General features: G+C 38.6%; 2 protein-coding genes across 2 annotated transcripts in view; both read right to left on the bottom strand.

The window, feature by feature from the left end:
• Window positions 1–2,197: 2,197 nt before the first annotated feature.
• Window positions 2,198–2,596, bottom strand: LOC108553995 (uncharacterized). The gene has a single exon (XM_017909114.1). It carries the CDS (start codon window positions 2,594–2,596, stop codon window positions 2,198–2,200), a length of 399 nt encoding a protein of 132 aa, XP_017764603.1.
• A 1,644-nt stretch (window positions 2,597–4,240) lies between these two features.
• The window catches only part of LOC108553994 (uncharacterized), a 38,228-nt gene continuing 30,177 nt past the window's right edge, over window positions 4,241–12,291 (bottom strand). Inside the window, exons 2-3 of the mRNA XM_017909113.1 lie at window positions 4,772–4,981; window positions 4,241–4,687 (exon numbers count right to left, since the gene is read on the bottom strand). Of these exons, the coding sequence (XP_017764602.1) occupies window positions 4,241–4,687; window positions 4,772–4,981 (657 nt within the window). The remainder of the gene's footprint in view (window positions 4,688–4,771; window positions 4,982–12,291) is intronic.

The raw sequence follows: 12,291 nt of genomic DNA, 5'->3' as shown, positions 1-12,291 counted from the left end.
TGTTAGCATGACTGTACTCAGTACTGTTTCGTCAAATGATAAGCTCTCGTGTGAGAATGGGTCAGTCCTTTAACATTCTGGAGTTGCAATGGGATTTAAATCATCACTGAACAGCATAATCCAACGGCTGTAGTGGTTTCCTTGTAGATGTACCAACTATCGTACCGGGAGTTGCAAATATCGCTATATACAACCGATGCATGCAATGCTTATTCTAGACTTACCTTGCAATTGAAATCATCGCTGAGATGGTTAATCCAACGACTACTGTGCTCTGTTGGTGCATGCACCGATTACCGTACTCACAATTGTAATTACCTCCAGCCCTATCCGTCCTATACATCGACTATTCTAGAATTGCTGTCGGACTTACGTCATAGGTGAACAAATTATTTCAACGCTTACGTTGTTCTGATGAAGGCTGTACTCAGTCCTGGTATGACAATTGTTAGAGCCTTGCGTTATAGTATATGTGTAATTTGTGATTCGAGAATTGCTACATAACCTAAGTCATCATTGAACATGTTAGTCCAACAGCTGCAGTGGTCCGCTGGTGCAGGTGCTAAGTACCTTTATGTGAATTGCAAAATATTTCTAGCCACAACTGTTCTATACATTGATTATGCAAGAATTGCTTTCTAATTTACGTGATCAGTGGTCAAAGTATTCCATCGGCAAGAGTAACGTTATGATGGCTGCCCTCAGTATTCTGTAGACTGTTGTTAATGTCTCGAGAGATAGCGGATCTGTCGTTTGCCATTCCTTAATTGCAGTAACATCTTAATCTTGAGTGAGCAGATTATGCCAAGCGCTAGAGTGCTCTGCAGGTGGTTGCTCCAGGTACCGTAGTGTTATTCGTAAATATCTCTAACCATTACTGTACTATGCGTTGATTATTCAAGAATTGCTTTTTAACTTACATCACCAGTGGAAAAAGTAATCCAACTGCTACAGTACGGAAACGATTGCTGTACACAGTACTGAGCTGTCAATAGTTCGTATCTCGAGGGATAATGTATCTGTCTACTTTCACTCTGGAATTTATGCAGAATATATGTCGTCAGCGAACGGGTTAATAGAACGACAACAGAGCACCGTTGGTAGATGTACTAGGTGCTGCACTGTCAATTGTAAATATCTCTAGACGTACCAACAATATGCATTGATAGTTCTAGAATTGCTGTGGGAATTTATTCATCAATCAACGAATTATTCGAACTGCTACAGTACCATGATGATGGCTGCACAACGTACTGTGATGCCAAGAGTAAATATTTCCGACGTTAATGGATCGGCCTTCAGTTCTTGTTGAATTGCTATAGAAACTATATCGTCATTGAACAGATCAATCATCAACAGGCAATCATCAAATTGAACTGATGAATGGACGAGGAACCGCACTGTCAGTTGCAAATATCTCCAGCCATAACCATACAGCACATTTGCTGGTGGTGGATGAAATAATAACATTATTTATTTAAACCTTTCTTAGCAGAAAATTATAACTGAATATTAACCCAAATTATAACTGAATTATTAAAAATAAACTCGCTCCGCTCTAAATTATTTCTTATAAGCGACTCTCTTACACACAACGTCTTTTCCTTTTGACTGTCGTACAAGCAGTATGTGTTTTCACGACACTTAATCATATTCTTCGCAAACATATATACTTCCACTCAAACATTCTTCACAATTATACCAACTATACTATGACAGTTACCACCACAATGATAATCTGAATTAATTGCACATTGGTGTCCCACGCGCACATGCTCCACTCATCCCAAAACATCAGTAATCTGAAATCTATATAACCACTACCGCAATCTTCCGCCTTGGTTTCACAGGTTCTTACACACATAAGGTTTCTTATATTCTATAATAAATTTGGTCCACTTAACCTTTTAGACATGCAATCTGCATCCATTCTTTCTTTGGGTACATGTGTCACTCTCACTATATAATTGGATACAATTTCTTTAGTCTAATGGCATTTTCTATTTAATTATTTTGTCTTTGTTTTAAAGTTAGCCCCGTTTCCCAATCTAGCCGAACTTAAATTGTCCCATTTTTATTTTCTGCTCTCCCACGGCATTCCAATTCCTTTCAACAAATCACTCATCCACGAAGCTTCCTTCAATCCTAACGTCATCGTCTCTAATTCACTTTCAGTGGAGGAGAGTACACTTTTCGGTTACATTTTACTTCTCCAATGGCCCAGACCTCCATTTCGGCAAAATAAAATACCGCTGAATGATTTGGCATCCGCAGTGCTGTACCATGAAGCATCTGTGTTACAATTCAATTCTTTCATTTGATTTGGGTTACTATATTCCACTTGAAAATCTTCTGTTCCTTTCAAATACCGGCGTTCCTCCTTCAATGCGTTCAAGTGCAATGTTTTTGGATTTTTGCTATATTGTGTTAAACCACTTAGCGTAAAGGAAGTATTGGGTCTCGTTGATACGCTTGGGTACATTAATCCTTCTAGCAGCTCTTGATAACTTTTTCCATCGCTCATCGGGCTGCCATCATCTCTGCTCAATCTCTGATTTACATTAGTAAGTGTACTTTGCGCATTACAATCACTCATTCCACATGCATCCAATAAACGTTTCATATAATTTTGCAGTATAATGATTCACCTCTGTTCTTTGTAATTATATTCTATTCCCTATAGTTACTCACTTGCACCAATGTTCTTGAATTCGATATGCTCCCTTAATATAATAATATATCTTTCTTCAAAGAGATCTTCACTGCTGACTAAGGTCATATCGTCCACGTGCATGCCACAGTGTAGAAAACTGTTTTCTTCTCTTATAAAGAATAGACATGGATCATGTTCACAATGTCTAAAACCAATCTGTAACAAAGTGTCAATTAAGTATTTATTCCAGCACCTACTTGCTCCTTTCAGCCGATAAATACTCCCCTTTAGTTTACAGATGTGTCCCTTTATCTTCTGAATACTATCAGTCATCTGCATGTACAACTCTTCGCCCATAATTCCATGCAAAGGGGCTGTTTTTACGTCACAACCCTTGATTTTTCTTTCATGCTTTGCACATATGCTGAATAACTATCGCAATGTCTCCATTCTAATTGTCGGTGGGAATGTCTCTTCGTAATCTAATCCAGGTCATTGAGCACAACCTAAGGCCAGTAATCGTGCCTTGTATCACTTTCCTAAAGTTTCATAATTTTCTTTTATTTAAAAAATCCGCATACACTTAATCACAGTTTTATCTTTCGTTCGATTCACTACATGCAACACTGGATGTTTCTATAATGACTCTATTTCACTGCTTATTGCTTCACTCCATTGATCCCATTCTGGAGATTTTCGTGCCTTTGTCTTCGCAGTAGGAGTTTTTTCTTCAACACTTCCCATTGCTTTTTGATTCTTGATACTTGAAGACCTTCTTACGTTACTTTGTCCAACCTTTTATCCTTTTTCAGGTTCCCTGGCATATTCTTCTGCTTTAATCGCTTCCTTCGGCACATTCTTCAGTCTTCCAGACATTTTTCTGTTTGTCGATTCTACTCGTTGAATAGTTATTTCCTGATTTTCATTATTTTTCTCTACCCTCGTTCTTTCATCGTTGTCAATTTCAATTCCTGTTGTCCCATTTTTCGTCACCGGCACTATCCTCGTCCTTCTTTCCAATTCTTACTTGTTCTTCGTCTAAAAAGTTATCTTGAGGAGCTTCGTAAACGATATCATCCAATTCTATACCAAAGTAAACAGGAATTTGGTTTTCATTACTCTGTTCTTTTCCCTCTTTGCATCGAAGCATGTCCGATCCGTTCCTGTCTTTAGCGAATAATACGCCACTGTACATTCTCTGTTTCTTGTATGTACACCCGGTATGCATTAATTTTATTATACTCCACAAATATTCCGTTTAAAGTCTTCGCATCAAATTTCTTGTTACTTTCTCCTTTACCTGTTAAATACGCTGTACACGCAAATCGTCGCATATGCTTTACGTTAGGTTGTTTTTTGTACCAAGTATCATATGGTGCTTTACCATTTTCCCGCAATTTAATCCGATTTTGAAAGTATACCGCTGAATTCGCTGCTTCTACTCAAAGAATAAGACTTAAAATGAATCTACCATTATCGTTCCGGTTGTTTCGATGGTCGTCCTCTTCGTTCTTTCTGCAATTCCGTTACAATCGGGTCTCATGGAGGACCCAATTGGTGAACAATTCCATTTGAAACAAAGCTGCCCTATAATTCTTTTCCTAAATATTCCCGAAACTTGTCTGACATAATCCCCTTCAACCGCAGTTCCGTCTGATCTTCCTTCAATTCCATTATGTCTTTTAATTCTTCTGCAGCTTCTCCCTTATCCCACAGAAGTTGCATAAACATCACTCTCGAATAATCACCGACGACAGCTAATAAGGAATTTTTCTTTCCATAACCCGAGGGTTTGATTGGGCCTACCAAATCTGTACGCCATAGCTCTAAAGTACGATTCGTCCATGTAGCATTATATCCCGGATGCGGCTTTTTACATGCTTTTCCTTGTGCACATGGTTCGCATACCCTTTTCCACGAACTATCCGTCCCGAAATCCTGATTTCCTCTTTTCATTCCTTCTACGATACCTTTATGTGCATGTTGCAATTGTTTGCGCCTTACCTCACTTACCGGTGGTACTGCCGCAGTCCTCTCAAGGTTTATTGATGTCCTCACACAATAACCGTTTTGTTCTCTTACCGCGGTCACTTGGAATCCACCTAATTTGTTCTATACTATTTCTCCATATTTATTGAAGCTTACATCGTAGCCATGGTCAGCTATCCTCGCTAGTGAAAATAACTTGGAATTCAATTCTGGTATGTTCAATACATTCTTCAGTTTCAAATTATTATTGCTGGAGGCTTCTTTGACAGTGACATTTCCGATTCCACTCAAGGTTAGCATCTTCCCTTGGCTGTCTGCCGTGCTAGATTTTCGGCCCTTCTTCAACACAATTGTCACAAATTAATTCGTTATTAGCCATATGGTTTGCAGATCCTGAATCCAACAGCCATATATGATAATCATCATCCTCTCATTCGTTTATTTCATTTCCATTTTTCTCTCTCACATCGTATAATTTGTCTCTCGTTGAAATTTCACTTATTCCCGTTACTGCTTCTTCACGCGTGTTTGACGATGAAACTTTTCTTTCCCGATATTTTCTTATATTTCCTCCACTATAACCACGACAAGGACCTCCTGCTGCCCTCTTCTCAATGGTGTTCCGTTTTTCTTGCGTTATGTTATGTTACTAATAATTGCCCTAGGTGCATGGTTATTGTCATTCCGTTCGCCACAATTTTTAATTTCCCTTGATAATTTTATTCTCCCTGGACTGGTTTTGTCAATGGCTTTTTGCAAATAAATTTCTTACATTATCGTCTTGATCTTACAGTTCCTTCTACTTTTTCTTCCCGTAAAAGATAACTTGAATCATCGGACGGTTAAAAATTTGCGATGCTTAACGCGTTAACCACCTTCAAGGTTTCTAGAATGTTCTCTTAGTATGCTTTTAATTATAACCACTTTCAGCTACAAAATGTTAGTGGTGGGTGAAGTAACAACAGTATCTTTTTAAACGTTCAATAAAAGAACACAGGTTATAATAGGTTTAGTAAAAATAGGCTCGCTCCTTTCTACGATATAATCTACAAAGGATTCCCTTACACACAGCGTGCTTTACTGTTGACTGTCCTCTAAGCACTAACTGCTTTTCACGACTTTTATTCATACTCGTCACACACGTATATCCTTCCACACAAACATTCTTCACACTTATACCAAACGCACTACGACAAGTACCACAACAACAATAACTTGAATTCATTGGTCATTAGAATGCCAGGCATAACCGCTCCACTCAGATGAACATGTATATACTCAGAAATCTGTATGTCCACTACCAGAACATTGCCTACTTTAAACTTGCGTTGGAATTTACGCCATAGGTGAACAAATTTGTATAGCGGCTATAGTAGTGTGATGAACAATGTACTCAGTACTTTTTCGTTACTTGCTAATATCTAGAGAGATAATGAGTCAGTAGTTTGTCATTCTTGAAATGCAATAGAATAAAAATTATCACAGAACAGATTAATCCAATGGCTACAGTGCTCTATGCGTGAATGTAACTACTACCGTGCAGCGATTTGTAAATAGCCCTAGCCATAACCGTACTATACATTGATTGCTCTAGATTTACCTTGGCATTCACATCAACTGTTAACAGGTTAATCCAACAGATGCAGCACTGTGCTGACGGCAGTACTCAGTACCATTATGTCAATTGATAATATCTTGAGCTATAAATTGCCTGCCTTTCGTCATTATAAGTCTGCTATTGAATTTAAGTCATCATTGAGGTATCTAACCCAACGGCTACTGTGCTCTGTTTCATGGATGTACTAAGTACCGTACTTTCAACTGTAAAAGTCTCTAGCCATAACCGTACTATACTTTGATTATTCTAGAACTGCTGCGGGTTTTATGTCATCAGTGAACAAATTAATCCAACGGCTACTGTACTGTTGTGATGGCTGTACATGGTACAGGGTTGTCAGATGTTAATGTCTCGAGCTATAACGGCCCTGTCTTCTATTATTCCAAAATATGTATGCAATCAAAGTCATCATTGAACATATAAATCCGACTGCTACAGTTCTATGTTGGTGGACATACTATGAATCATGCTCACAATTGTAAATATCTCTAGACGTAATCGTACTGTATATTGACTACACCAGACTTGCTTTGGTGGTAATATCATTTATGGACAAGTTAATCCAGCGGCTACAGCAATGTGATGATCGGTGTTCTCTGTAGAGTTCTGTCAGTTGCTAATATCTCTGGCTAAAACGGACCTGTCCTTTGTCATTCCAGAATTATTATAGAATCTAAACCATCATTGATCAGGGAGCTCCAATGTCCACACTGCACCTTTTCATGGACGTGCGAAGTACGCTACTGTCAACTGGAAGTATATCTAGCCATAAACGGCCATTAAGTTGATAACTCTACTCTTGCTTTGAAATTCAAATCATCGCTGGACAAAGTAGCCCGACGGCTACAGTGCTCTATCGGTGGACCTATAAACTGCCGAACTGGGAATTCTAAATATCTCCAGCCATAACTGATGTATGTATTTATTATTCTAGCTCTACTCAAGAATTTATGTCATCAATATATTATACCAATGGCTACAGTAATGTGATGATAGCCGTAATGCGTACTTTTCCGCCTCCGGTTAGTATATCGAGCTCCAACGAACATGTCCTTTGTCATTCTAGGATTGCTATAGGGTCTACGTCATCATTGAACATGTTCATCCATGGGCGACAGTGCTCTGTTGGTGGAGGTACTAAATACCGTACTGCCAATTGAAAATATTGCTAGCCATGATAGTTGTATGCATAGATTTTTCTTGAACTGCAACGGAATTTAAGTGTTCAGTGAAATAATCAATCCATCGGCTACAGTACATTGATGATGCCTGTACTTAGCAATGCGTTGACAGTTGTTAATACCTCGAGCAGTAGTGGATATCTCTTGTGTCATTCTATAATTGCTATAGAAAATATATCATCATTCAGCGGATTAATCCAACGTCTACATTGCTCTATTTATTGATATACTGGGAATTGTACTTACAATTATATATATCTCTATCCATAACCGCAATATACATTGGTTATTCTAGAATTGCAGTTAAATTTAAGTTAACAGGAAACAAATTGGTCCAACGGCTAAAGCATTGTGATTATGGCAGTGCTGAGCACTCGTTCGTCAATTGTTTATGTTTGGAGCAACAATGTATCTGTACTTCATCATCTTTGAACTGCTAGATGGCATTAATCATTACTGAACAGATTATTCCAATGGCTACAGATCTGCATTGGTAAATGTAACAACTATTCTACTGGGGATTGTTAATATCTCTAGTCATAACAGATGTATACATTGGTAACTCTAGCACTACAGTATAATTTGAATCATCACTGAACAGATCAATACAACATCTGTAGTACTCGCTTGGTGGACGTAACAACTGCCGTGCTGGAAATTCTAAATGTCGCTACAGATAACTGATGTACACATTGATTATTCTAAGAATACTGTGGAATTTTTATCTTTAGTGCACAGATTAATTCAACGCCTACTATGACATACTGGTGGATACAGCAACTACCGTAATGGGAATTGTAAATGCCTTTGTCTATAACTGATGCATACATTGGTTATTCTAGAAACACTGTGGAATATCAATCATAATAGAAGAAATTAATCCAACAGCTACAGGACTCTGGCGATGGCTGAGAATAAAACACTTGTGTCAGCTATTAACATGTGGAGCTGATACGGATCTGCCCTTTGTTATTCTAGAAATGCTATAGAATATATATCGTCATTGAACATGATATTCCAATGGCTACAGTGCACTGTTGATGTGTGTCCTATGTACCATACTGTCATGTATAACTACCTGTAGACATAAACGTACTATAGACTGATTATTCAAGAATTGCTGTTAAATTTAAGATACCAGTGAACAAATTTTTCCGACGGTTAAGGTGCTGTGATGATGTCTGTGCTAAGCCCTGTTTCGCCAATTGCAGATGTCTCGAGCGATAACGCGTCAATCCTTTGTAATTCTAGATTGCATTAGAGCCTAAGCCATTACTGAACAGATTAATCGGATGTCTAACTTCCGCGATATGTGGATGTACCTATTACCGTACAGGGAACTGTAAATGTTAGCAGCCATAACTGATGCATGCATAGACTATTCCAGAACTGCAGTGGTGATTAAACTATCACTGAACAGATGATTACAACGGGTACAGTAGTGTGATGGTGGTTGTCGTTGTTACTGTGTTGCCAGCTGTTAAAATCTCGAGGGGCAATGGACCTGTCCTTTGTCATTCTAGAACTGCCATATAATATAAATTATGATTGAAAGGATCAATCCAACGGCTACAGTTCCCTGTTGATGTATCTACTGGGAAAGGAGCTGTCAATCACAAATAACTCTAACCAGAACCGAAATATACACTGATTATCCCGGACTTGCTGTTGACTCTAGACCATCTCTGAACTGATTAATCAAACGGCTAGGGAGCTCTCATGGTGGGCGCTCCAACCACCGTACAGGGCATCGTAAATGTCTCTGTCCATAACTGCTGCATTCAATGATTATTCTAGAACTGCTATGGAATATAAACCATCAGTGAACAGATAAATGTACTAACTTGGTGACCGCTGCACACAGTACGGTTTCATCAATTGTTAATATCTCGAGCGAGGATGGGTAAGTCCTTTGTCATTCTAGAGTTGCAATAGGATTTAGAACATCTCTGAACAGCTTAATCCAATAGCTACAATCCTCTGTTGGTGGATGACCTAGTTACCGTACCGGGAGTTGTAAATATCCCCAGGCATAACTGATGCATACATTGATTGTTCTACAAACACCGTAGAATTTAAGTCATCCCTGAAGAAATTAATTCAACGGCTACGATGATGTAATGCTGGATGCGCCAAATACCGTACTGGGAAATGTAATATCCTTCTCTGTAATTTATGTAGCTATTGAATACTCTAGAACCGCTGTGGAATGCTAATCGTCAGTGAACAAGTTAATCCAACGGCTACAGTACTGCGGCGATGGTTGTATATAGCACTGAGTTATCATGTGTCAATGTCTCGAGAAGTAGCGGATCTGCCTTTTCCCATTCATAAATATCTACACAGTATATATTATCGTTGAACAGATTAATGCAACAGCTAAAGTGCACTGTTGGTGGTTGCACTAAGAACCATACCGTCAGTTCTAAATATCTCAAGCCATAACTGTACCATGTACTGATTATTCAAGAATTGCTGGTAAATATAATTTATCAGTGAAGACATTTGTCCAACGGCTTTAGCACTCTGATGATGGCCGTGCTCAGGACTCTTTCGGCAATTGTTAGTGGCTCGAGATATACCGGATCTGCATTTTGTCATCCTAGAATTGCCATAAAATGCATGTCATCAATGAACAGGCTAATCATTCGGCTGCGCGCACTGTTGATGGATGTACTTAGTACCGTTCTGTCTGTCGTAAATACCTCTAGACATGACCGTGCTATATATTTATTATTCCAGAATTGCTGCTAAATACAATTTTTCTGTGACGGAATTAGTCCGAAGGCTAAAGTACCGTGATGATATCTGTACTCGGTACTGTTTCATCAATCGTGAATATCTCGCGCGATAATGGGTCAGTTCATTGTTATTCCAGATTGCACTAGAACATAAACCACTTCTGAACAAACTAATGCAACGACTGCTGTGCTCTATTGGTGAATGTACCTATAACCGCCCTGTGAACTGTTTATATCATTAGACACACTTGCTGTGCACACTGGTCATTCAGAAGCTACTGTGGAATTTAAATCATCAATGAACAGATGAATCCAACAGTTAAGGCGCTCTATTTATGGATGTACAAGCTACCGTACTGGGAATTGTAAATATCTCTAGCCCTAAATGATGTGTGCATTGACTATACTGGAACTACCGTGAAATATAAATCATCACTGTAAAAATTAATCCAACAGCTACGAAACTGTGATGATGGCTGAGCATAGTGTTCTTATGTCAATTGCTAATATCTCGTGCTGTAACGGATCTTTCCTTTGTTCTTCTAGAATTGCAATGGAATCCAAGCCATCATTGCGCAGGCTAATCCAAAGGCTACTGTGCACTGTTGATGGACGCACTATGCCTCGTACCCTCAATTGTAAATATCTCTAGCCACAACCGTACTACATATTGATTACTCTAGAGTAGCTACTAAATTTAAATTATTAGTGAAAAAGAACGACCAACAGCAAATGGGATTTGATGAAGACTGTACACAGTACTGTTTCGTCGATTGCTAATATCTCGAGCTATATCGGAACGGTCTTGACGCATTTTATAGTTGCTACAGAATCCAAGGCATCATTGATAAGGGCAATCCGACGGATGCGCTGCTTTGCCGATAGATTTCTTATGAACAGTACTGTCAATTGTTAATGTGCATATCCATAACCATACTATACGCAAACTACCCTACATTTGCCTTGAATTTATGCTATCACTGGACAGATGATTCCAACGTCTACACTAACCTACCTGTGGATGCACCAGCGACCGTGCTGGAATTGTAGGTATCAGTGGCAATAACTAATGTATATGTAGGTTACTCTAAAACTACGGTGGAATTTAAGTTATCAGTTATCAGATTAATATAACTGCTGTAGTAATGTGATGATGACTGTACTCACTACTGTTATGTCAATTTCTATTATCTAGGACTGTAACGGATCACTCCTTTGTTTTTCTAGTATAGCTACATAAACTAAATTTGCACGTCAGTGAACGTGCTAATCGAACGGCTAGCGTGCACAGTTGATCGATGCACTAAGAAGCGTACTGTCAATTGTTAATATCTCTAGCCATATCAGTACCATGTATTGCTCATTTTAGAATAACAGCTAAATTTTGTTTATAATTGAGGAGGTTGGTGCAACGTCCTAAGTACACTGATGGTGGCTGTTCTCAGTACCGTTTCGTAACATATTAAAGGCTCGAGTTATAACGGATATGTCTTTTGTGATTCTTAATTTGCCATTGAATCCAAATCATCATTGAGCAGGTTAATCTAACTGTTGACGTGCTCAGCTGTTGTATTTACATGCCACCGTACTATGAACTTTTAGTTTCTCTAGACATATCTGATGCATACGTTGGTTATTCTAGATACACTGTGGAAAAGGATCATCGCTGATCATACTAATCCAACGCCTACAGTGCTCTATTGCTGGATGTACCAACTACCGTACTAGGAACTGTAAATATCGCTAGAAATAACTGATGTACACATTGATTTTTCTAAGATTGCTCTGGAATTTAAGCCTTCAGTGAAGAAATTAACCCAACGAATACAGTACTGTGTTGATGGCTGTACTTAGTGTTGTGCTGTCAATTGCAAATATCTCAAGGGACAATGGATCTGCCTTTTTCATTCCAGTACTGCCCTATTATATAGTTCGAAAGTGAATAGATTAATACTACTTCAACAATGCTCCGTTATTGTATGTACTAAGTACCGTACCCTAAGCTGTAGATATCTCTAGACATAACCATGCTATTCATTGGTCAATCTATCCACAGCCACAGAATGGCTGTGGAATTTAGTCGTCAATGAAAAAATTATTCCAACCGCT

Source organism: Eufriesea mexicana, unplaced genomic scaffold (assembly GCF_001483705.2).
Source record: "Eufriesea mexicana isolate 0111107269 unplaced genomic scaffold, ASM148370v2 scaffold14846, whole genome shotgun sequence".
Lineage (NCBI taxonomy): Eukaryota > Metazoa > Arthropoda > Insecta > Hymenoptera > Apidae > Eufriesea > Eufriesea mexicana.
Note: the sequence above shows the minus strand (reverse complement) of the source record. Positions and strands in the feature narration are given on the sequence as shown.